The sequence below is a fragment of the Lithobates pipiens genome, unplaced genomic scaffold (assembly GCF_037356315.1).
Source record: "Lithobates pipiens isolate NorthernLeopardFrog02 unplaced genomic scaffold, aLitPip1_a1.2 Scaffold_18, whole genome shotgun sequence".
Lineage (NCBI taxonomy): Eukaryota > Metazoa > Chordata > Amphibia > Anura > Ranidae > Lithobates > Lithobates pipiens.
In genome coordinates this window covers 81,677,232-81,699,894 of record NW_027507758.1, presented here as the reverse complement: position 1 = coordinate 81,699,894, position 22,663 = coordinate 81,677,232, and the positions used below count along the sequence as shown (strand labels likewise).

Sequence of the window (22,663 nt, the reverse complement as noted above, 5' to 3'; positions counted from 1 at the left end):
GAAACATGGATTTTCACACGTCATGTGACATACATCATGCTGTCGTACCAGTTTGAACCCGGACTTAATTGGATGAAATTCAGTTTACTAGAGATCTAACTTATTGAGGATTCAATTTGTGGGAGTGCACAGGATGAAAAGCACTTCTTGGTGAATTCAGTTGATTTAATTTCATTCATTTAATTCCTGATTTGTCTGCAAATAATCCTCCTTGACTATTAAAATTTATATAAAAGCCAGATTTAAAAAACAAAACAAAACAAACATGTCATACTTGCCTGCTTCATGCAATGGTTTTGCACAGAGCGGCCCCGATCCTCCTCTTCTCGGATCCACCGCTGGCACTCCTGGCTCTTGCCTCCTACCGAGTGCCCCCACAGCAGGCAGCTTGCTAGGGGGGCCCTTGAACAAGCTTGTTTCTAATTAGCTGCTCTGTGTCCATTCACACATGGAGCGTGGCTCAGTCCCTCCCCCACTCTCTCCTCATTGGTTCACTGGCTGTGATAGACTTTTTACATGTTGTTTTTTCTTGGACAGGTGAAACAGACGTTGTTTGTCACAGGACTGCCACATAATGCCAAAAGGGACTCTATCAAGAAACACTTTACGTATGTGAGGAATTGTTTATGTACTTTTAAAGTCATGCAAAACTTTCTTCTTTCTTTTTTTTTTTTTATTAAAATAAAAAAAGAGCTTCGTAGTAAGAGGACACCTGTTCGGCAATGCTTCCAAGCCATGCTGTGTGTGTCCATAGACATTTTAAGCATCCTAGAGAATTTCGATTGAACTTGGAGGTTGCACCTTACTTCCCACTCTCACATTGCATTATTGTTTTTTTTTTGGGGTCCTTACCATTAAAAAAATGATTTGACTTCTGATTAAAGTTGCAGATGCAACTTTTTGACGCTTAACTTCAAGCAAACTGCTAAATATGCAGATTAAATACCTATGAGGGGGCAATTTTATCTTCCATGTGTATTTCTGTCCATCCTGCCTGAGTTTTAAACAGCTCTGCCATCCAGCACTGCCACCATGTCTAGCACAGCAGGAAACCTGATTGTTTTCTGCTGAAATTAAACAACATTTGCAGAATGTGTCCCACAAATCTATGAATTGAAGGTAAATATTACAGCCAAAGCTGGTTTTGTGCTTCTCAGTTTTATCTTGTTATTTTGGGCTGGAGTTTTGCTTTAAGCAGCACTGAATTGCAAAAGAGGATAATAAATGGCAAATATAAAAAATGCCAATTGTTGGCAAAAGCTAAATATCATCCAGTTAGAATCTACATCTACTTGTTCAGCTAGCTCTTGCTTTGCTTGGCTACAGACTGCGTACAACTAATGCAGTAAAATCACGCAGGTCCCTAGTTGCTGCTAGAAGCGGTACCATAGACTGACACTGGTGCCCAGTGGCGCCTACCTGGCCTGGACCCTCTCCCTCCTACCAGCAGTTTTCTCAGGGGCAACCCAGTTTATCACATTTAGTGAGGTTAAAGGGTTGCAGCAATGTGGTCAAATTGCAGGCCTATCCTTCTACAGACAATATTAGAATGACTTCTATGCCCATTTTGAATCATAAACTTGGGAGCACGTGCTACAATTAAATCAGTTTAAAACTGACAGCATTATTTGTCTCTGTTTTAGTGAGGCGTATCCCACTTGTCGAGTGATCGATGTCTACTTGTGCTACAATGTCTCTAAACTAATCTGGATCAACAGAAACAGGTAATGTATGTAAGAAATATACCATAAATTCCCATTCAATGGATTACCTTTATTCCTAACCCCCTGCTTATGTTTTTTGAAAATGAATTAATACTGCTGCATCTCAATTACTAGCGCTGCCCACACACCCACAAAGGGTGTCGTCATGCTACTCTTGTGTAGTTCTGAGCCCAGATAGCCATTTAAACTGCTGTACTCATGTGTAAGCATTTCTGGTGCTGGCGCAGCTCTCTGACTAATGTACTGAAGGCACTAATGCAGCTCAGTCTAATGTACCAGTTGTACTAATGGAGCTCACAGCCTAATGTACTAGTAGTATTCATGCAAATCACAGCCTAGTATACTGTACTGATACTGTACTGATACTGTACTGAACTCACAATCTAGTGTAATGGTGGTACTAATATAACTCACAGACTAGTATACTAGTGGGACTAATGCAACTCGCAACCTAGTGTACTGGTGGTACTGCTGCAACTCAATGGTGTACTAGTGGTACTGACACAACTCTGACTAGTGTACAGAACTAGTGATACCGATGCTTCTCACAGCCTACTAGTGGTACTGATGCAATTCAGACTGATGTACTGGTGGTAATGATGCATTTCACAGCCTTGTTTACTGATGGAGCTCACAGCCTAGTGTAAAGGTGGTACTGATGGAGCGCACAGTCCAGTGTACTGGTGGTACTGATGAAGCGCACAGCCCAGTGTACTGGTGGTACTGATGGAGCTCACAGCCCAGTGTACTGGTGGTACTGATGGAGCTCACAGCCCAGTGTACTGGTGATACTGATGGAGCTCACAGCCCAGTGTACTGGTGATACTGATGGAGCTCACAGCCCAGTGTACTGGTGGTACTGATGGAGCTCACAGCCCAGTGTACTGGTGGTACTGATGCTGCTCTCAGGGGGGAGGAATAGTGCCCCATCACTGGTGTCAGTGAGAGGAATAGTGCCCCATAATTTGTGTCAGTGAGAGGAATAGTGCCCCATCATTGGTGTCAGTGGGAGGAATAGTGCCCTATTATTGGTTTCAGTGGAAGAACTAAGTCCCCCATCATTGGTGTCAGTGGGAGGAATTGTGTCCCATCATTGTATCAGTGGGAGGAATTGTGCCCCATTGGTGATGTCTGTAGCAGCAATATTGTCCCATTGTTTGTGTCAGTGAGAGGAATCAATGGAAAGAAAAGTGCCCCAAGGGGCGGATAATGGCATGCAAAGGACTGCAGTTATAGGGGGTACTCGGAAGAAGGAAAAACTGCTGGGTTAAAACTAGCAAGAGATAGGGGGCAGACTGCATCCAACATATCATTTTGGATTTTGCCCAGAGCTCTACTTTAGGCATTTATAGTGCTACCGACACATCAGCAGTGACAAAGTCACTTGAGAGAGCCTTTCACACACTGCGGTGCAATTGCTCCCTTTCTGGTCCTAAGCAGGAACGACATATTGCCGGCCCTGTTAGCAGTTCCATTGAGACTGGAAATGCAGTCTTTGTGGCCAGCTTCAAGATTGCGTTTCATCAGCCTTAGTGGAGGCCAAGCTTACAAACTAATAGAGTGATTTGTAGGATAAATAACTGACCAACCACTGAATTCTGTGGTTAAATGTAATGACTGTAAGTAAGGTTTTGTCTGGACCCAAATTTTTTGTTACAAATCATAATTCAAGCCCAATTAAATGTTCCGTGAAAAACCATTAAATGCATTTCCCATGAATGGAAACAAAAACAAAAGGATTTTTTCCCATTTCGTCCTCAGGAGGAAAGCTGAAAAGAGTCTGTGTTATTACAACGATCTACTCGACAAAACTGGAGAGCATGCATTATTAAACCCGAAGCCCTGCGGGCAGTTCTGCTGCTGTGTGATACCCGGGTGTGAGAGGGTACAGAGATTTTATTTATTTTTTATTTATATAAAGGGTCCAACCATTCAAAATTAATATTTTAAATCTGGATTGAATCTGGAAAGTTGAACTGGACACTGACTTGTTATATTTTATTTCTGGAAAAAAGCTCAAATGTGCATATCATTTTTACCTGTATTATAGGTATGCTTAAAATGGAATGCATGATGTTTTTGTATATAATTTATTTCTATACTGTGGAATTTCAGGACATTTTTTTTATATATATTTTCCCCCCTTGTTAGCCAGGTAAATGTGAAATAATCCGTATGGATATTTCATATAAATATTTACATATAATGATTGCACATTGCAGGACACATTCTTGATATTCATAGAGTTCTAGGTTTGTACGTTCAGGTGAGTGGGCACTGGTATAGCTTCCCACCCTTCCTTTTTTTTTTTTTTTAACCCCTGTTTACCTTGCAGCTTCTCCACAGTTTGGATACTTGGCTACCCAGCAGGCCCAGCGGTGTTCTGCTGAGATTCTTTTATCAGCAGCTGACACTGGGGTTCTGTACCACCATGTTTCTGTGTGACGTCATTGGGAATCCTGCTAACTCTTTTTGGTTCAGCCAGTGGGCCTCCCAATGACACGCTGCTAGGCCCGCCCCCCCTCCACCCCTGTTAATGAAACATTAAGGCATCCTGGGATATGTGATGTACATATCCTAGGAGCTATAGTACAAGGAGGGACAACTGGCCTAGGTGAATGGCATGTATATTTATTGGAGGCAGGACCAAACACTTTTTCTAATAAAAAAAAAAAAAAAAAAAAAAGCATCTATACAGGAAGCAGAGGAGGGGTGGACAGGAGGGACTTTCAGGTTATGGATGGGTGAAAATCCGCTTTAAGGACTTGCACCCTGGGTGCCCCTCTTATCCCCAATAACCCTATCCTGCTTTGCAAGTCCTCAGTTTTTTGCCTGTGTCCTCTTCTCACTCTTAGCTTTACTAGTTTAGAATTTTACTTTAAATCCTTTAACTCTTCAATCAACACATCATTGTCTTCTAATACAACTATAGAAGCAGTGCATCTGAATTGGTGCCACCTTGTTAAAGCTACAGGAGTCATACCGGGACTACACACTGCACAGATGGCCTGTAATGTTGCTTTTTGTGTGAGCACTCACCTCGGCACTTGGTGCTATGTGTGTTAGCTGCAGGGTGCTATGCAGTTCCAGGGCCATGGTTCATCAATATGAAACACAGACCCTGAATACCCCTTTGAGGGGGGGGGGGGGGTATGCCCATCATGACAGACAAAGCCCTTACCCTTTATAGAGTCCAGCAACATTGACAGGTCACCATGTAGCCTTTCACCATTACTGTAGTCCCACCTCAAGTATGAAGCAAAATATCTGTTACTTGCTTTACACTATTTGTGTATCCTGATTAGTATGCGTTTATACATTAAAGCAAACCATGCTTTACACTAATCCTGTTCCCCCTTCTCTCTGTCCTATGAATCCCTCCATACTGGTACTTACATCACTATCTGGGACTCAGCAGGCTTGACACCTCCACATCCTCCACTTCCAGAGATATTAAATTGCCCCCCAAAAAAGCCCTGACGGATCTTCCTTTCCTTGACGACCGGCTCTTTGGAGCCTCGTTAGATGACATTATTATTAAAAATGCCACTGGTGGTAAGAGTACCCTACTCCCACAGGCCAGGAAGGCTAAGGAGCCACGCCGCAGGCAAGGGCCCTCTTTTTCCGCTCACAGGCGGCTTTTTCGTCCGCCTGGTGCTTCGTCAAAAGGTCCCCAGCCCGACAGGACACCCACGGATGGTCAAAAACTGTGCTACCACATGAAGGTTTGCCCCCACCCATGTCTCGGGTGGGGGGTCAAATTCGGGAGTTTGCAGCCCGGTGGTCCTCCCGGTTATCCGACCAATGGGTCTGCGATCTGATTTCTACAGGCTACAAGATAGAGTTTCTCTCTTGGCCGCCAAACTGATTCTTCCCCTCCAGCATACCCGTATCCCCGGTTCGCCGGGAGGCCCTCTTGGGGGCGGTAAGGGACTTGCTGAATCGGGGGGTGATTGTACCGGTTCCGGAATCGGAACACTTCCAGGGATTCTACTCAAATCTGTTTGTGGTTCCCAAGAAGGAAGGGGTACGTCCGATCTTGGACTTGAAAGCCCTCAATCACTTTGTAAAAGTGCAGAGGTTCATAATGGAATCAGTTCACTCAGTAGTCGCTGTCCTCCATCAAGGGGACTGCCTGGCATCCTTAGACATCCAGGATGCGTACCTGCACATACCCATATGCCTTCGGCATCTAAAGTTTCTGTGTTTTGCAGTCGGGGAAGCCCATTGCCAATTTGTGGCTCTTCCTTTTGGTCTGGCATCAGCCCCCCGAGTCTTTACCAAGGTACTGGCTCCATATTGGCGTTGCTGAGACAACATGGGATCGCGAACGTGGGCTACCTGGACGATTTCCTCCTGAGAGCAACTTCCACCTCAGAATTAGAGGAGGATATGACAATCACCATGCAGACCCTGCAAGAATTTGGGGGGCTGTTGAACCTAAAGAAGTCGGTGATTGTGCCGACCCAGCGTCTGGGGTACCTAGGTTTACTGTTGGACTCCAGGGAAGCGAGAGTTTTTCTCTCTTCAGACAAATTGCAGATTCTCAGGTCCACGGTAAAACTACTGATGAACCGCAAGTGGTCGTCGCTCCAGTTTTGCTTGCAAGTACTGGGACTCATGGTAGCCTCCTTCGAGGCAGTACCTTACGCCCAGTTCCACTCCAGAGTACTGCAGAAGGAGATCTTGTTAAAATGGGACAAGTCTTAGTTGTCCCTAGATTGACAGATCCAGGTGAGCCAACCAGTCAGGGACTCTCTGATCTGGTGGTTGAGGTCCCCGGTGATTCAGTCCGGAAAATCGTTCCTTCCTCTGAAATGGACGGTGATCACTATGGATGCCAGTCTATCCGGCTGGGGTGGAGTGATGGGGGTTCAGTCGGCTCAGGGCCTCTGGTCGACGGAAGAATCCGAGTTGCCAATCAATCTGCTCGAATTGAGAGCGATCAGGCTGTGTCTCCACACATGGTCGGTGAGTCTTCAAGGGTGTCCGATCAGGATTCAGTCAGACAACGCCATGGCGGTGGCATACATAAATCACCAAGGGGGAACAAGAAGCTCAGCCGCTGCTTGGGAGGTCGCTCACATACTTCGGTGGGCAGAGCGACACGTACCGGCCCTGTCGGCCATTTACATCCCGGGAGTGGAAAACTGGCAGGCAGACTATCTGAGTCGACAGATGCTGGACCCAGGAGAATGGGCATTGCATCCGGAGATATTCATGCTGCGGGGCCTGAAGTGGGGCACACCAGATGTGGATCTACTGGCCTCCCGTCTCAATCGGAAAGGTGCGAAGATTCGTGTCCAGGACAAGAGATCCATGGGCAGACGTGTCAGATGCGCTGGTGGCTCCGTGGGATCAGTACCAGCTGATCTATGCCTTACCTCCACTGAAATTGTTGCCACGTCTGCTTCGCAGAGTGGAAGCTGAGGGGATCCCAGTAATTCTGGTTGCCCCAGATTGGCCTCAGCGTCCCTGGTATGCAGATCTGGTGCGTCTAGTGGCAGACACTCCCTGGCGACTGCCATTGCAAGAAGACCTCCTATCTCAAGGTCCAATTTTTCATCCTGCTTTATCATTGCTGGCTTTAACGGCATGGCTATTGAGAGCCAGGTGTTGAGGAACCGGGGTCTGTCGGACTCCGTGATTCCAACTTTGTTGAGGGCATGGAAATCTTCTCGGAACATATACCATCGTACCTGGAAGGCCTACATCTCCATATGTGAGGAGAAAGGTTGGCATCCGTGTTCCTTTTCCATAGCAAAGATCCTGCTGTTTCTCCAGCAAGGAGTAGACAAGAGATTGGCATTGAGCACCATCAAGGGGCAAATCTAAGCCTTGGCTGTCTTTTTTCAATGACCCCTGGCATCGCACTCCTTAGTGGTTACCTTCGTTCAGGGGCTACGACATGTAGTCCCTCCGGTGCGCCCACCGTTACCCCCATGGGATTTGAACCTGGTGTTGTGGGCGCTTCAAAAACCACCGTTTGAAAATATCAGGGAGATTCCCCTGTTGACTCTTTCCCAGAAAGTGGTCTTTCTAGTGGCCATCACATCAGCCAGGAGGGTTTCGGAATTGGTGGCCTTGTCTTCCAAGTTACCCTATCTGGTCATCCACGGAGATAAGGTGGTGTTGCGTCTGCCACCATCTTTTCTTCTGAAGGTGGTCTCGGCTTTTCATATCAATGAGGACATTGTATTACCATCGATGTGTCCTAAGCCGAAGCGCCCCATGGAGGTGGCCCTTCACGCTCTGAATGTGGTTAGGGCCCTGAAGGTGTATTTGGCTGCCACGGCTCCCTTTCGGAAGTCAGACTCACTGTTTGTTTCGGTGGCTGGTCCAAAGAAGGGCATGGCGGTCTCATCGGCCACCATTTCCAGATGGATCAGACAGATTGTAGTTCAAGCCTATGCCTTGAAAGGGCAAGCGCCCCCCTTTCCGGTCACGGCCCACTCTACGAGGGCAATCGGAACGTCTTGGGCCTTTCGACACCAAGCGTCAGTCACTCAGGTGTGTAAGGCGGCGACCTGGTCGTCTGTCCATACGTTTACCGAGTTCTACAAGGTAGACGTCAGTGCATCGGCGGATGCCTGTTTTGGCCGCAAAGTTTTGCAGGTGGCTGTGTAGTTGCAATTAAATATGCAACCTTTTATTTTTTCCTGTTTTTTCTGTAAAAACGCAGTACTGTTATGTTAATGCACTGTTGCATTACTTCTGCAGTTGGTTGCGGTCTTGGAGATCACTCCTGTTGAGGATACCTGGTTATGTGGTGGTGTTTTTTTCTACACACTGCTGTTTTTTTTTTTTGTGGGTTTAGTTCACTAGTTCCCACTTGCCATGGTGGATGAAGTTTTATCCTGTTTTCCCACCCCTCGTTTGGCACTGCTTGGGGATGTCCCATTTTGTTACAGAGGGGAGCTGTGTCGGTCGGTGAATATAAGAGAAAATAGGATTTTTTGTACTCACCGTAAAATCCTTTTCTCTGTAATTAACTGACCGACACAGCACCCCCCCCTCCTTTTGTTATACTGCTTGTTGACGTACTGAGTCTGCTATGGCAGGCTGTGGGGGTTGTAGCCTAGGGACCGCTCCCTGGGCGGAACTAAAAGTTCTGAAGTGTTGTATTACAACTTTGCCTAGTAATCTCCAGTGATAGGGCTAACAACCCATTTTGTTACAGAGAGGATCTGTGTCTACAGAGAAAAGGATTTTACGGTGAGTACAAAAAATCCTATTTTTTTTTTAAAAAATTAAAAAGAAGTTTGATACAAATCTGTCAGATTGCAATCGCATCTCCTTTGCACAGCCCTCCTTCAGATCACCTCACAGATTTTCAATGGGATTCAGGTCTGGGCTCTGGCTGGGCCAATTCAAAACTTGAATCTTCTTCTGGTAAAGCCATTCCTTTGTTGATTTGGATGTATTGTTTGGGTCATTGTCATGCCAAAAGATGAAGTTCCTCTTCATGTTCAGCAGAAGCCTTAAGCTTTTGTGCCATTATTGACTGGTATTTGCAACTCTTCATAATTCCCCCTACCTTGACTAAGGCCCTTGTTTCTGCTGAAGAAAAACAGCCCCAAGGCATGATGCTGCCACCACCATGCTTCACGGTGGGTATGGTGTTGGTGATGTGCAGTGTTGTTTTTACGCCAAACATATCTTTTGGAATTATAGCCAAAGAGTTCAAACTTTGTTTTATCACGCCATAACACATTTTCCCACATGCTTTTGGGAGACCTCAAGTGTTTTTGCTAAATTTAGCCGGGTTTGGATGTTCTTCGTAAGAAAAGGCTTCCGTCTTGCCACTCTACCCCATAGCCCAGACATATGAAGAATACAGGAGATTGTTGTCAAATGTACCCCACAGCCAGTACTTGCCAGATATTCCTGCAGCTCCTTTAACCACTTCAGTTCCGGACCAATAAACACCTTAAGGACCAGAGGTCTTTTTGCAATTTCGCACTGCGCTGCTTTAACTGGTAATTGCGCGGTCATGCAATATTGCACCCAAACGAAATTTGCGTCCTTTTCTTCCCACAAATAGAGCTTTCTTTTGATGGTATTTGATTGCCTCTGCGATTTTTTTTTTTTTTGCGATATAAATGAAAAAAGAGCGAAAATTTTGAAAAAAAAAGATATTTTCTTCTTTTTGTTATAAGAAAAATCGAATAAACTAAATTTTAGTCATACATTGAGGGCAAAATTTATTCAGCCACATGTCTTTAGTAAAAAAAATGTCAATAAGCGTATATTTTTTGGTTTGCGCAAAAGTTATAGCGTCTACAAACTAGAGTACATTTTCTGGAATTTACACAGCTTTTAATTTATGACTGCCGATCTCATTTCTTGAGGTGCTAAAATGGCAGGGCAGTACAAATCCCCCCCAAATGACCCCATTTTGGAAAGTAGACACCGCAAGGAAATTGCTGATGGGTATGTTGAGCCCATTGAATATTTATTTTTTTTGTCGTAAGGGATTGAATAATGACAAAAAAAAAAAGTAAAAAATTTTTTTTACAAAAAGTTGTCACTAAATGATATATTGCTCACACATGCCATGGTTATATGTGAAATGACACCCCAAAATACATTCTGCTGCTTCTCCCGAGTACGGGGATACCACATGTGTGGGACTTTTTGGGAGTCTAGTCGCGCACGACACCCCGAAAACCAATCACCACCTTCAGGATTTCTAAGGGTGCAAATTTTTGATTTAACTCCTCACTACCTATCACAGTTTCGAAGGCCATAAAATGCCAAAATAGCACAAAACCCCCCCAAATGACCCCATTTTGGAAAGTAGACACCCCAAGCTATTTACTGAGAGGCATGTTGAGTCCATGGAATATTTTATATTTTGCCAAAAGTTGCGGGAATATTACAAACTTTTTTTTTTTTTGCACAAAGTTGTCACTAAATGATATATTGCTCACACATGCTATGGGCAGAAGTCAAATTACACCCCAAAATAAATTCTGCTGCTTCTCCCGAGTACGGGGATACCACATGTGGGGGACTTTTTGGGAGCCTAGTTAACTAGCTACCTAGCGACACTAGCGACACTGATGCAGCGTTCAGAAAAATTATCGCTTAGTGACACTGGCAAAAGGGGGTGAAAGGGTTAACTAGCGGAAATCAGGGGGTTAAAACCATTATTGGGTAGTATATCGGGGTACCTAGCGCTATAAAAACCTGGCGGTGAACCTAAAAAAATAACTAGCTACCTAGCGACTGTAGCGACACTAATGCAGCGATCAGAAAAACGATCGCTTAGTGACACTGGCAAAAGGGGGTGAAAGGGTTAACTAGCGGCAATCAGGGGGTTAAAAACATTATTGGGTAGTATATCGGGGTACCTAGCGATATAAAAACCTGGCGGTGAACCTAAAAAAATAACTAGCTACCTAGCAACACATGCAGCGATCAGAAAAATGATCGCTTAGTGACACTGGCAAAAGGGGGTGAAAGGGTTAACTAGCGGCAATCAGGGGGTTAAAAACATTATTGGGTAGTATATCGGGGTACCTAGCGCTATAAAAACCTGGCGGTGAACCTAAAAAAATAACTAGCTACCTAGCGACTGTAGCGACACTAATGCAGCGATCAGAAAAACGATCGCTTAGTGACACTGGCAAAAGGGGGTGAAAGGGTTAACTAGCGGCAATCAGGGGGTTAAAAACATTATTGGGTAGTATATCGGGGTACCTAGCGATATAAAAACCTGGCGGTGAACCTAAAAAAATAACTAGCTACCTAGCGACACTAGCGACACATGCAGCGATCAGAAAAATGATCGCTTAGTGACACTGGCAAAAGGGGGTGAAAGGGTTAACTCTAGGGGCAATCAGGGGGTTAAATCTTTATTGGGGGGTGATAGGGGGCTACCCTGGACCTAACACTAACTGTCCTGACAGTTTTTACTGTCACAACTGACACTGAATGCATTGATCAGTAAAGAAATGATCAATGCAATCAGTGACACTGTGACTGGGGGGGGAGGGGGGGCGGGGGGGGGATCGGGGGGCGATCGGGGGGGGGATCGGGGGGGGTTTGTGTGCCTGTGTGTACCTACATGTCAGTGTAGTGTTCGTGCAGACTTACTTTTACTCTTCTCCTCGTAGTCCGGTCAAAAAGACCGCCCCGAGGAGAATGACATCACTTCCTCCTTCCTGTGTAAACAATACACAGGGGAGGAAGCTTCTCATTGGCCAGGAGCGATCCAGAGGGGGTGGCCGAAAACGAACGGCCATCCCCTCTTCACGGAGCGCTCCTGGACCGAATCGGACCGCCGTATCCAGCGGGAGGGGGTCCGATGGGACCCCCCACCCGCTGGAAGGCAATCACGTAGATGTACGTGATTCTGCCTGCCTGTGCCATTGTGCTGACGTACAATGGCAATACGGCGGTCCTGAAGTGGTTAATGTTGCTGTAGGCCACTTGGCAGCCTCCCTGACCAGTTTTCTTCTCGTATTTTCATACATTTTGGAGGGATGTCCAGTTCTTGGTAATGTCACTGTTGTGCCATATTTTCTCCACTTGATGATTACTGTCTTCGCTGTGATCCATGGTATATCTAATGCCTTGGAACAGGCATTAGATATACATGGCTGATACTTTTTAACAATGAGATCCCTCTGATGCTTTGGAAACTCTCTGAGTTGTACAGTTTATAGGTCACATTAAAGGTGGAAAAGGTTCTGAAATGATTTATCTTTGTCTATTTTTTTTCATCACAGAAACCTGACATTTTAACAGAGGTGTGTGGACTTTTTCTATCCACTGTAAATATTGGTCCATGACTGACAGCTTTTGAGTTTAGGTGCAATCCTTGCCTGGCGACTCTGAGCCTAATCTCCCTCTATATTCTTTTATTCTTGGTAATTCATATGTCCAAGCTCCATCATATTTTTCACGATGGGAAAAAGACTTTGATACAATCCCTCTATTACCCCCCACACTGAGTAGAGGAACATATTATGGGTTCACTTTGGAAAACTCCTTTAGTGTATTGTCACAATGGTACTATACCCCCACCAGAGTTGATAAATGCCTCCCTTCTTATTCCTTTTCCTGTTTTCACAGATGTTCGGACCTGGGGGATATGAAACCTATATGGTGGACGTTCCCCAAAGTCAAATGTTTATGGATTTGAGTGTACACCTTGGTCAATATTGTTCTCCAAATGTATCTACTCAAAGACCCCTGGGAAGTCCTTTTACACAAGCCAATAGATAACATCCTCTGTCAGGAACGCATGATTGTCACTTGTATCTTTATCACCATTAAACAGGCAGTCACTCGGATGTGGAAATCACTGATACTTGCCAAAGTAAACAGACACTCATCAGTGAGAAGCTAACAGTTATCCTCTTCATCTGCAAGGTTCTTGCATTAGCACTCTGGTTGTTGTATGGTTGTTGACACTTGTTATTTTTTTTTGATTTGTTGGCACAGTTCTGTTTGCCTTATTGTTGCCCAACGTTTTTATTCTTTGCTTGGGAATATCCCAGGGTCTATGAATATCAAGCCTGTGTCCGATTAAGATAAAAGGAAATTTGACTTATCTGTAAATTCAGTACATTACAGAATGTAGGCGGCTTTCTCCTCTGTTTGTGTGTTGTTCTGCATTACTTGCTACAAAGCTGAGAACTCGGATTTGGGTAGAGTTATAGCCTATAATCCAGCGTCTATGACTATCAAGCCCGTGTCTTGTACTTTACTTCAAGATCATCCAGCAGGCAAAGCTTTAGGCTTCTTTAAGCAACTGGTGTTTACATAGCTCAACAGCTAAAGTTGAAATTTGCATAAAAGTAGAAGGCTCCCGCCTTTGCTATTTCTTTCTGATTCATTCAGACAGGTCTGTGTAGAAACCGTTTCTTTTTTAATCTCTCTCTTTAGAAAACCTATACTATTCTGTAATATACTATATGGCCACCAGTCTGTGAATGCCAGACCATCACACCAATATTAGCTTGTCGGACATCTCATTTAAAATTCCATGGCCTTAATTCTTAAGTGACCATTTGCAGCACTAACAGCCACCACTATATTGGAAGGGTTTTTACAAGGTTTAAGAGTGTATTTACGGGAATATGTCGCCCTTCAGCCAAAAGACCAGTTGTGGAGTCAGGTACTGATGTTGGAGGAGAAGACCTGGTTTTCAATCGGCATTCCAATTCATCCTTAAAGTGGAAGTAAACTCCCCTATCGTTTTCAGCCAAGGAAGCTGCCATCTTTGCCTCTGTTTAATCTTCAACTGCTATGGTGCTGCACATGTGATCAGTTATGACACCAGCCATTGGATGGTTTGATAGTTTGGCTGAGAGCACAGCCAATGTGCAGTTAGCATTCCCGACATGCCATTTTTTTTTTAACTGTTTAAATCGATGGGTTTACTTCCACTTTAAGGTGTCCGTAGAGTTGAGGTCAGGGATCTGTGCAGGCTACTTGAGTTCCTCCACACCAAACTCCTCCAACTGCCTTTATAGAGCTGGTTTTGTACACTGAACTTTGCACACTAATCTGGATTGGTACCCACATATTTTTGGCAATAAAATGTTATCTGTGTCATGGTTTGTTCTCATATTATATGTTTATTTGTAAAATAAAGATTGCGTATAAATATCGGGAACATTTTTTGTAAAATTAAATTGATATTCACCATTCAGCTTTGCATCTTCAGCCAAGCACATTTTTTAATCTTTGCTTTGGAACAATTGATCTCTATTTTACTATGCCTTTTCCACACAGGAGGACGCTATTCAATATTACACAAGAATGAGAGATAAGCTGCTGGAAGATTATACAGAAAATATGGAGATCGTTCGAAATGCACCACTTGGTATGGCCTTCATCACATTTGCTGACAAGTCAATGGCAACATTGTAAGTATTTTATAAGTTGCAAGCAAAACCTGGAGGAAATAAAAAGAAGCGTTTACAATAAATTTGACTCAACTTGCAAATTATTTTTTTGCCTTTTAAAAATGACAATTCTCTGATTGCTTGCTTTAGTTACCGCTAACAATTTTAATTTCCTCTGCTGCATTTTCTACCCATATTGTTAATCTGATGCAGTGATTGCTGACACTTTGTTTTGTATCCTCAGTATCCTAAAAGATTTCAATGCCATCCAGTGTCAAGGATGCAAGTGTTCTGCCCAGCCCCAACCATCAAGTCTCAGCAGTCAGCTTTCTGTCTCGCATTGGTCTGTCTCCTATGCCACCGCCCCAGAAAATATTGCCTGGTATGTTCTGTTGTATTAAATGACACAGATACTCCTGTTGTACTGTATAAGATCTAGAAACAACTAGAAATCCTTGAAATATGAACACACAATTCAGCTTTTTGGTTGTCTCTTTGCTAGTGTACTTTAGCAAAAACCTCACTTTGGTTACCTGGAAAGGAAATAAATTTTATGTTAACCACTTGGAAGATTTACTCCCATATATATATATATATATATATATATATAATGTGTGTGTGTATATGTGTGTGTGTGTGTGTGTGTGTGTGTATATATATATATATATATATATATATATATATATATACAGTATCTCACAGAAGTGAGTGGACTACTCCCATTTTTGTAAATATATTATTCAACCTTTTCATGTGACAACACTGAAGGAATGACACTTTGCTACAATGTAAAGTAGTGAGTGTACAGCTTAGCAGTGTAAATTTTCTGTCCCCTCAAAATAACTCAACACACAGCCATTAATGTCTAAACTGCTGGCAACAAAAGTGAGTACACCCTTAAGTGAAAATGTCCGTATTGGGCCCAAAGTGTCTATTTTGTGTGGCCACCATTATTTCCCAGCACTGCCTTAACCCTCTTGGCCATAGAGTTCACCAGGGCTTCACAGGTTATCACTACTTTCTACTTTCTTTCATTACCACTATTTCTACTTTCTGTGATAAAACACATCCAATAAAAAAATAACATCAATTTCTTCACAAACTTGGGACAATATGTATTCTGCCTCATATTTTTGGTAAAAAGAATCCCAATAAGCGTATATTGATTGGTTTGTGCAAAACGTATACGTCTACAAACTATGAGATAGTGGGAAGGGGTTAAAATCAGGGGGAATCAAAGGGTTAAATAACTGTGTGCCTAGCCTGTGTTTTACTATGCTCTGTGAAGTGATTTTACTAAGGTAAGAGCTGGGAGGGAATGCCCCTTTGCAGGTACACAAACGTCATCCTTTCCCTCCTGTCAGAACAGTGATCTGCCTTTTTTACATAGTGATCTGCCTTTTTTACATAGTATCACCTGTTGCCAGCCACTTTATTGGGTCTATGTGAGGGTTTACAACCACTTCAAAGACAGATATAAAATAAACCCCAACTTCCTGTTTCATAGATACAGGCAGGAAAGTAGAGCAGATATTTTTAAAGTAAGAGAAATCCCCTCTTTGAAAGTTGCCATGGGATCAAGTGACCTGATTGGTTGTGGGGGCAAAGTTGGCAATCAAGCATGTATCGTGGAAATATGTTAAAAAGGAGGATTGTATGAGGAGGTAGAACATCATGAGGTCTACTATTGCTCCTCCAAATGTCTAATAGCAGGCTGGGGACAGGGAGGTCACCTGGCTCTATTGCTTAACTAAAGCAGAAAAAAAAAATCAGATCACCAACCTTCTCTGCTGTCGAGCATTGTTTTGTAAATCTCAGGACTGGATAAATAGAAATACAAATCCTTTTGGCGGGTAAGAAAACTACCATGCATGTATTGGCTGTTAACCTGGAATTCCACTTTACAGCTTGTGAAGACCATAAAACAATGAAGCACCTCTTAGCATCATGTATGCAATTCAAGAGATACATTTTTTTACTGAGATCTTGAAAAATCTCCTAATCCAATAGACCTCAGAAGAGCAAGGTCTCAAAGAACAGCTTTACCTTGGATACAAACTGTCCTTCAAGGTATGGCACCCACCCTCTGCAGCTCACATAGCTCACATATCTCACATATCTCTGGCCCAGTTACAGTATTCTACATTGTATTTACTTCATCATATTTGCCTGATCAGAGCTGCACTACTTTTCTTCAGTCTTCTCCATACTGCACACCACAGTACGGGAGAGCGGTACTTGCCAGGACTTCTGGAGGCTGTTGTGACAACGACTACTCATTACAATGAATAGGGCTGCAACTTGTATGAATGGGATGAAAGAAACCCAGGAGCAGAGGTAATAATCAGAACAGGTGGGCTGCACTCAGTGGGACCATGCCTAAAAGGCAGCTGGTTCCAAAGGTACCGTTGTCCTTTTTAGAGAGCTTGTAAACAAAGGCTGTACTCTGCCTTTTGGATGATCTGTGGTATTGGTTTCACTCCTCGGGGTGAACCATTCTCCCAGTGTCATAACCAGACTTGTCTGACACTCCCCAACTCATCTGATTGTCGTTCTGCATCCCAACTCTGCCTTTCCACTTTAGGTGATTCACTCACTAGAGTGAATTGCCAACAAACAAACCAGCAAATAGTGAAATATCAACAATGTTTTAACCAGTATATTTAAAAACAACCAGCGGTTAATCCTGAAGTTTTTCATCAGAAATATGACTTCTTCAAGGTCCAAATAGCTAGAAAGTTGCATTGCTTTGTATGATGCTTAGCGCCTGTTAATAGTTTTACAATAAAGTCTAATAGTCCTTGTGGAATTAGTAGGCCTGCATTTTAAATATTTTCATCCTTGCTGTTCCTTTCCTAGGGAGAATATGTCAGTGAGTGGAGTAAAGTGGTGGGCCCGTTTCATTGGCATCAATTATATCCTCTTTATGGTGCTGTTCTTCCTAACAACGCCATCAATTATTATTACTACAATTGACAAGTTCAACGTTACAAAACCCATCTATTACCTGAATGTAAGTAATGGATTCCTCTTGTACCAAACTGTAATGTAACTGTAATGCCTTCATTTTGTAAAGCGCTGTGCAAACTGTCGGCGGTATATAAATCCTGAATAATAATAATAGCAGCTCAGCCTGGGATTTTGTAAATTCCATAAAAGAAAAAAAAATTGTCTTAATTCAAACCTTTACTTTAAAGTTCTAAAAAAAGGACTTTAAAAAATGAAATAAAAAACATAACCTTCATAAACCTATATCTCCAATAAAATAAGTGATACAAAAAAAATTATAGTCCATAAATAATGTACTCTGTGTCTTTTAATTCATTCATATGGTGATAGAAAGACGTGTCACCAAAGGAGGATAGTAATTCCTCTCCACTACCAAGTTCACACCACACTCAACAGAAGGATTTTGTTGAAGTAAGGTCAAAGATAGCTGAGATCTAAATCCCCTGGTGTGTAGTCTGTCTGTCCTCCTTCCTTAATGGTTTCCAGGGTAATTATTGCTCTTTGTATTGATAAGGGTGCTCCTGCACCTTTAGGGCTTTCTGCAACAAACTCTCATGCCAGGGATGAGATTAAAAGGACCTCTCATCAGATGTGTGGGAGGGAGGTGGGTATGTACTTTCACTTAATATGGCCATGTACCAAAATACAAGGCCTGTGGGCGCAAGTTGTAACCTTCCTACACGATCACATGGGTTCTCCAATCACATTAGACCCAAAACAATGCTTACTTGGGGTTCTTCCAGATACCATAGACCAGTGATCCTCAACCAGGGTTCCTCCAGAGGTTGCTAGGGGTTCCTTCAGCATTGGGCAATTTCTGCCTCTCAGATAACTTCCCACTGACACCATTGATCTTTTTAGCTATCTGTAAGGAGGTAATTCTTCCCAATGATCACAAGTTTAAGGACCATTCTTCCCACTGACCATCACACTAATGTATCATGGGTTGTAGATTTCTAATTTTTAGCAGGGGTTCCCTGAGACCGGAGAACTATTTCAAGGGTTCCTCTGTGTTGAAAAGGCTGTGAAAGGCTACCATAGAGAAATACACAAAGACCTTCCTTGTTCTCAGTATGGAAGGTTATTGCCTGGAATTGGATACAACCCATACCCCCTAAGCTGGTGGAGTAGAAGGTGGAGGTCAATAATAATTTACCATATGAAAAGGTTATGTATATTAACGGGGAATGCCTTGCCAAATACGACAAAATATGGGATCGTTGGTTACAAGACTCCGATACCTGCACGTAAGATGCCTTGAATCTATGTTGCCAGATGGGTGGTTTACCCCTAGCTATGTGTCTTGTTAGAGGTTTAGATGACCCACATGGTCGACACCAGATATCGCCCCGTCCCTATTTTTGTCCTTTATTACATATGTTGTTACTCATGACACCGGTTTTGAAATATCTGTACTTTGCTCACTGCACACCCTTCTGGTATCAGTGACACTTTGGATGTATGTAATAATATGTATGCACTTCTTTCCTGTTTTATTTTTTGACATAATACATTTGGTTAAAGGAGCAAAAGGACCTCTCATAGTGTAGTACAGGGGTAGGCAACCTCCGCAAGTGGCACACAAAAACTTCTTTTCTGGCACTCAATTCCCTCCCCATCTCAGCAGCGCAGCACAGGGAAGTGTCAGTGAGACACTAATGTATCCCAATTTCAGAGTTCCCCATGCGGCACCTGCACTTCCCCATGCGGCACCCGCACATTGTAAAAGATGGGAAACATTGTTTGGTTCTCCAACTTTGCTGTTGCAGCGATCGTCAGCTTTTGTGATGTGGAAGAGATTGGGTGCAGTCCTGCTGGGGGGGGGTGTCCCGGTTTCCAGGAGAAGGACTGTCATTGGCCAATGCTAAAGCCAATCACAGTCCTGCTAGCCCCGCCCAACATCTGGAGGAAGATGACTAACTTGGTTGCCACTACCAATCTCAGAACAAAGGGATTTCACTGTGATTGAGAAAAGGGGGGTTACAGTGGTGGGACAGATGAACAGGGGTGGTTCAGTGTTGGGCCAGATGAGAAGGGGGTTACAGTGGTGGGAAAGATGAGCGGGGGGGGGGGGGTTCAGTGTTGGGGCAGAGGAAAAAGGAGATACATTGGTGGGACAGAAGAGCAGGGGGTTACAGCGGTGGGGCAAGCGAGCAGGGGGGTACAGGGGGGGACAGATGTGCAGGAGGTACATTTGTGGGGCAGATAAGAAAGGAGGTTACAGTGGTGGGGCAGATGAGCAGATAAGTTCAGTGTTAAGACAGATGAGAAAATGGTTCAGTGGTGGAGTAGATTTGCATGGAAGTACAGTGGTGGGGCAGATGAGAAAGGGTGAACATTGGTGGGGCAGATGAGCAGGGGGTTACAGTGGTGGGACAGAAGAGCAGGGTGGTACAGTTGTGGGGCAGATGTATAGGGGCTTACAGTGGTGTAGCAGATGAGTAGGGTACAGTGTGGGGCAGATGTGCAGGGGGTTGCAGTGGTGGGGCAGATGTGCAGGGGGGCACAGTGGTGGGGCAGATCAGCAGGGGGATACAGTGGTGAAACAACAGATTTGCAGGGGGAACAGTGATCTGATGTATGGCGTTTCAGGAATTGGGGCTGATCTGAGGTGTGAGAGTGCAGGATGTTAATTTCTCACTACTTAAGTAGTTTACAACATTTACTTTATAAAAAATCCTTTTCGTGATTGAGAGTGTGAAGTTGAAATTTTTCTTGTTATAAAATCCGAACGCTAAATTTATTTGAAAACATTTTTCGGCACACTGTGCTCAAAACGTTGCCTACCCCTGGTGTAGTATATCAAATTGTATTTTGTTAGAACTTTTCAAAATCCACTTACATTTGCACAATAAAAACAGGCATCTCTAGATGAATGAAGTGGAAATGGAAACCGCTACTGACACCGCGCACTTCACCTATGCTTCGAATGCTGGAAGTGACGCGTCTCACCTCTCTACGTGTTTGGTCAGTTGCGTTTAACGTAATAATTATATTGTTCTTTAACCACTAGGGATCCGCGCTATAGCCAAATGACGGCTACAGCACGGACCTCCTTTGCCGGGACGACGTGCACGAGCGGCCTGCGTGCCCTGTGATCAGCGAGTCTATGAGTCTCGCCTGATCACAGATCGAAGCAAGGGGTCGATCCTGACCCCTTACCACGTGATCAGCTGTCAGCCAATGACAGCTGATCATGTGATACAACGGAGCCGATAATCGATCACAGGCGGCCGTGATCGGGACATCAGTCCCGATCACGGCCAGCTTACCAGTGCCCACCTGCCCCCTGCCAGTGCCACCTCAGTAATAAAAAAGTGCCCCCCCATCAGTGCCCACAGTGCCACACATCAGTGCCCACAGTGCCACACATCAGTGCTCCCAGTGCCACCCATCAGTGCCCACAATCTGCCTCAATAACGGTGCTGCACCCCAGTGCCACATATCCATGCTCATCAGTGTCATCTACCAGTGCCCAGCAGTGCCACCTATCAGTGCCCATCAGTCCCATCTATTAGTGGTACCTATCAGTGCCCCTTAGTGCCACCCATCTATGCCACCCATCCGTGCCATCTTATCTGTGCCCATCAGTGCCGCCTTATCTGTGCCCATCAGTACTGCCTTATCTGTGCCTATCGGTGCCGCCTTATCTGTGCCTATTAATGCTGCCTTAACTATGCCTATCAGTGCCCACCAGTGCAGCCTATCAGTGCCCACCAGTGCCGCCTCATCAGCGCACTTCAATGAAGGAGAAAAATTACCTGTTTGCAAAATTTTATAACAAACTATTAAACATGATTTTTATTTTTTTTTGCATCTTTTTTTGTTTGTTTAGCAAAAAATAAAACCCCCAGCTGTAATTAAATACCGCCAAAAAAAAGCTCTATTTGTGGGAAAAAAATGATAAAAATTTCATTTGGGTACAGTGTTGTATGGCCGCGCAATTGTCATTCAAAGTGCATCAGCGCTGAAAGCTGAAAATTGGTCTGGGCAGGAGGGGGGTTTAAGTGCCCAGTAAGCAAGTGGTTAACACACAATTTTTCTTTTGTTGGAATTTGCATGGGTGTTTTAAGATTTAATCACCACCGCTCCGCCTCTGCCTCCCCAGCAGCAAGCTATTCCTTCACTTTCTTGCCATTTCGTTTAGTGCTGAGTAAGGATGAGCTCAGGTGTGTTTGCGTACAGCACGTGCAGAGCCCACCAGGAAGTCAGCACTGCAGAGCGCTAATCACAGGCAGTGAGACATTTTCCCGATGCGCAGCTGCAGAGATCGGGAAATGTCTCACTGCCTGTGATTAGCACTCTGCAGTGCCGACTTCCTGGCGGGCTCTGCACGGGCTGTATGCGAACACGCCAGAGCTCATCCTTAGTGCTGAGTAGGGATGAGCTCAGGCGTGTTCGCATACGCACAGCCTGCCAGGAAGTCAGCGCAGCACTGCGCTAATCACAGGCAGTGAGACCTTGCCTGATCTCTGCAGCCGCGCATCGGGGAAATTTCTCACTGCTTGTGATTAGTGCATCGCTACGCCGACTTCCTGGTGGGCTCAGCACGTGGCGTATGCGAACACGCCTGAGCTCATCCTTAGTGCTGAGTATGAAGAAAAGTCACGGTACTCCGGGTATGGAGAAGCATGTAACTCACTCCACTTGACAGCACTGGGCCAATTGCCATTGTCACATGTGTAAATTCTAAGCTGCGCCCCGAATGTTTACATAGGATTTTTCTTAGCTTTTGGGTCTGTACAGAACAGAGGGGTTGGAGAATTTTTCTGTTGAGGTCTACAATAACCTTTTGATGTGCACTCCAAGGGTGAAGTTGGGCTTTAAAATGACTCTGTCACTTTGCATTTGTTACCAGCTTTTGTTTTTTCTTTAAAGTATAGACCCGTGGCTGCATCAGCTTGCAGTGCAGTCTCTCCACTATGTCCTAATGCCTTGGATGTTCTGTTCTATGTTTCTATTTAATGACCAGCATCACATGATGGCATTAGACTATCTTGACATGTGACTTTGGCAGTTATGCATTGTTACTGAATCTCCAGACAGGAATTGGTGATTAATAATAGT

At 44.1% G+C, this 22,663-nt stretch overlaps 1 protein-coding gene across 1 annotated transcript in view; it reads left to right on the top strand.

Annotated features, from left to right (window-relative positions):
* Window positions 1-22,663, top strand: part of TMEM63A (transmembrane protein 63A) — a 107,727-nt gene that overhangs the window by 42,858 nt on the left and 42,206 nt on the right. The window contains exons 9-14 of the mRNA XM_077485845.1: window positions 538-608; window positions 1,644-1,724; window positions 3,486-3,609; window positions 14,475-14,608; window positions 14,832-14,969; window positions 17,447-17,600. Of these exons, the coding sequence (XP_077341971.1) occupies window positions 538-608; window positions 1,644-1,724; window positions 3,486-3,609; window positions 14,475-14,608; window positions 14,832-14,969; window positions 17,447-17,600 (702 nt within the window). The remainder of the gene's footprint in view (window positions 1-537; window positions 609-1,643; window positions 1,725-3,485; window positions 3,610-14,474; window positions 14,609-14,831; window positions 14,970-17,446; window positions 17,601-22,663) is intronic.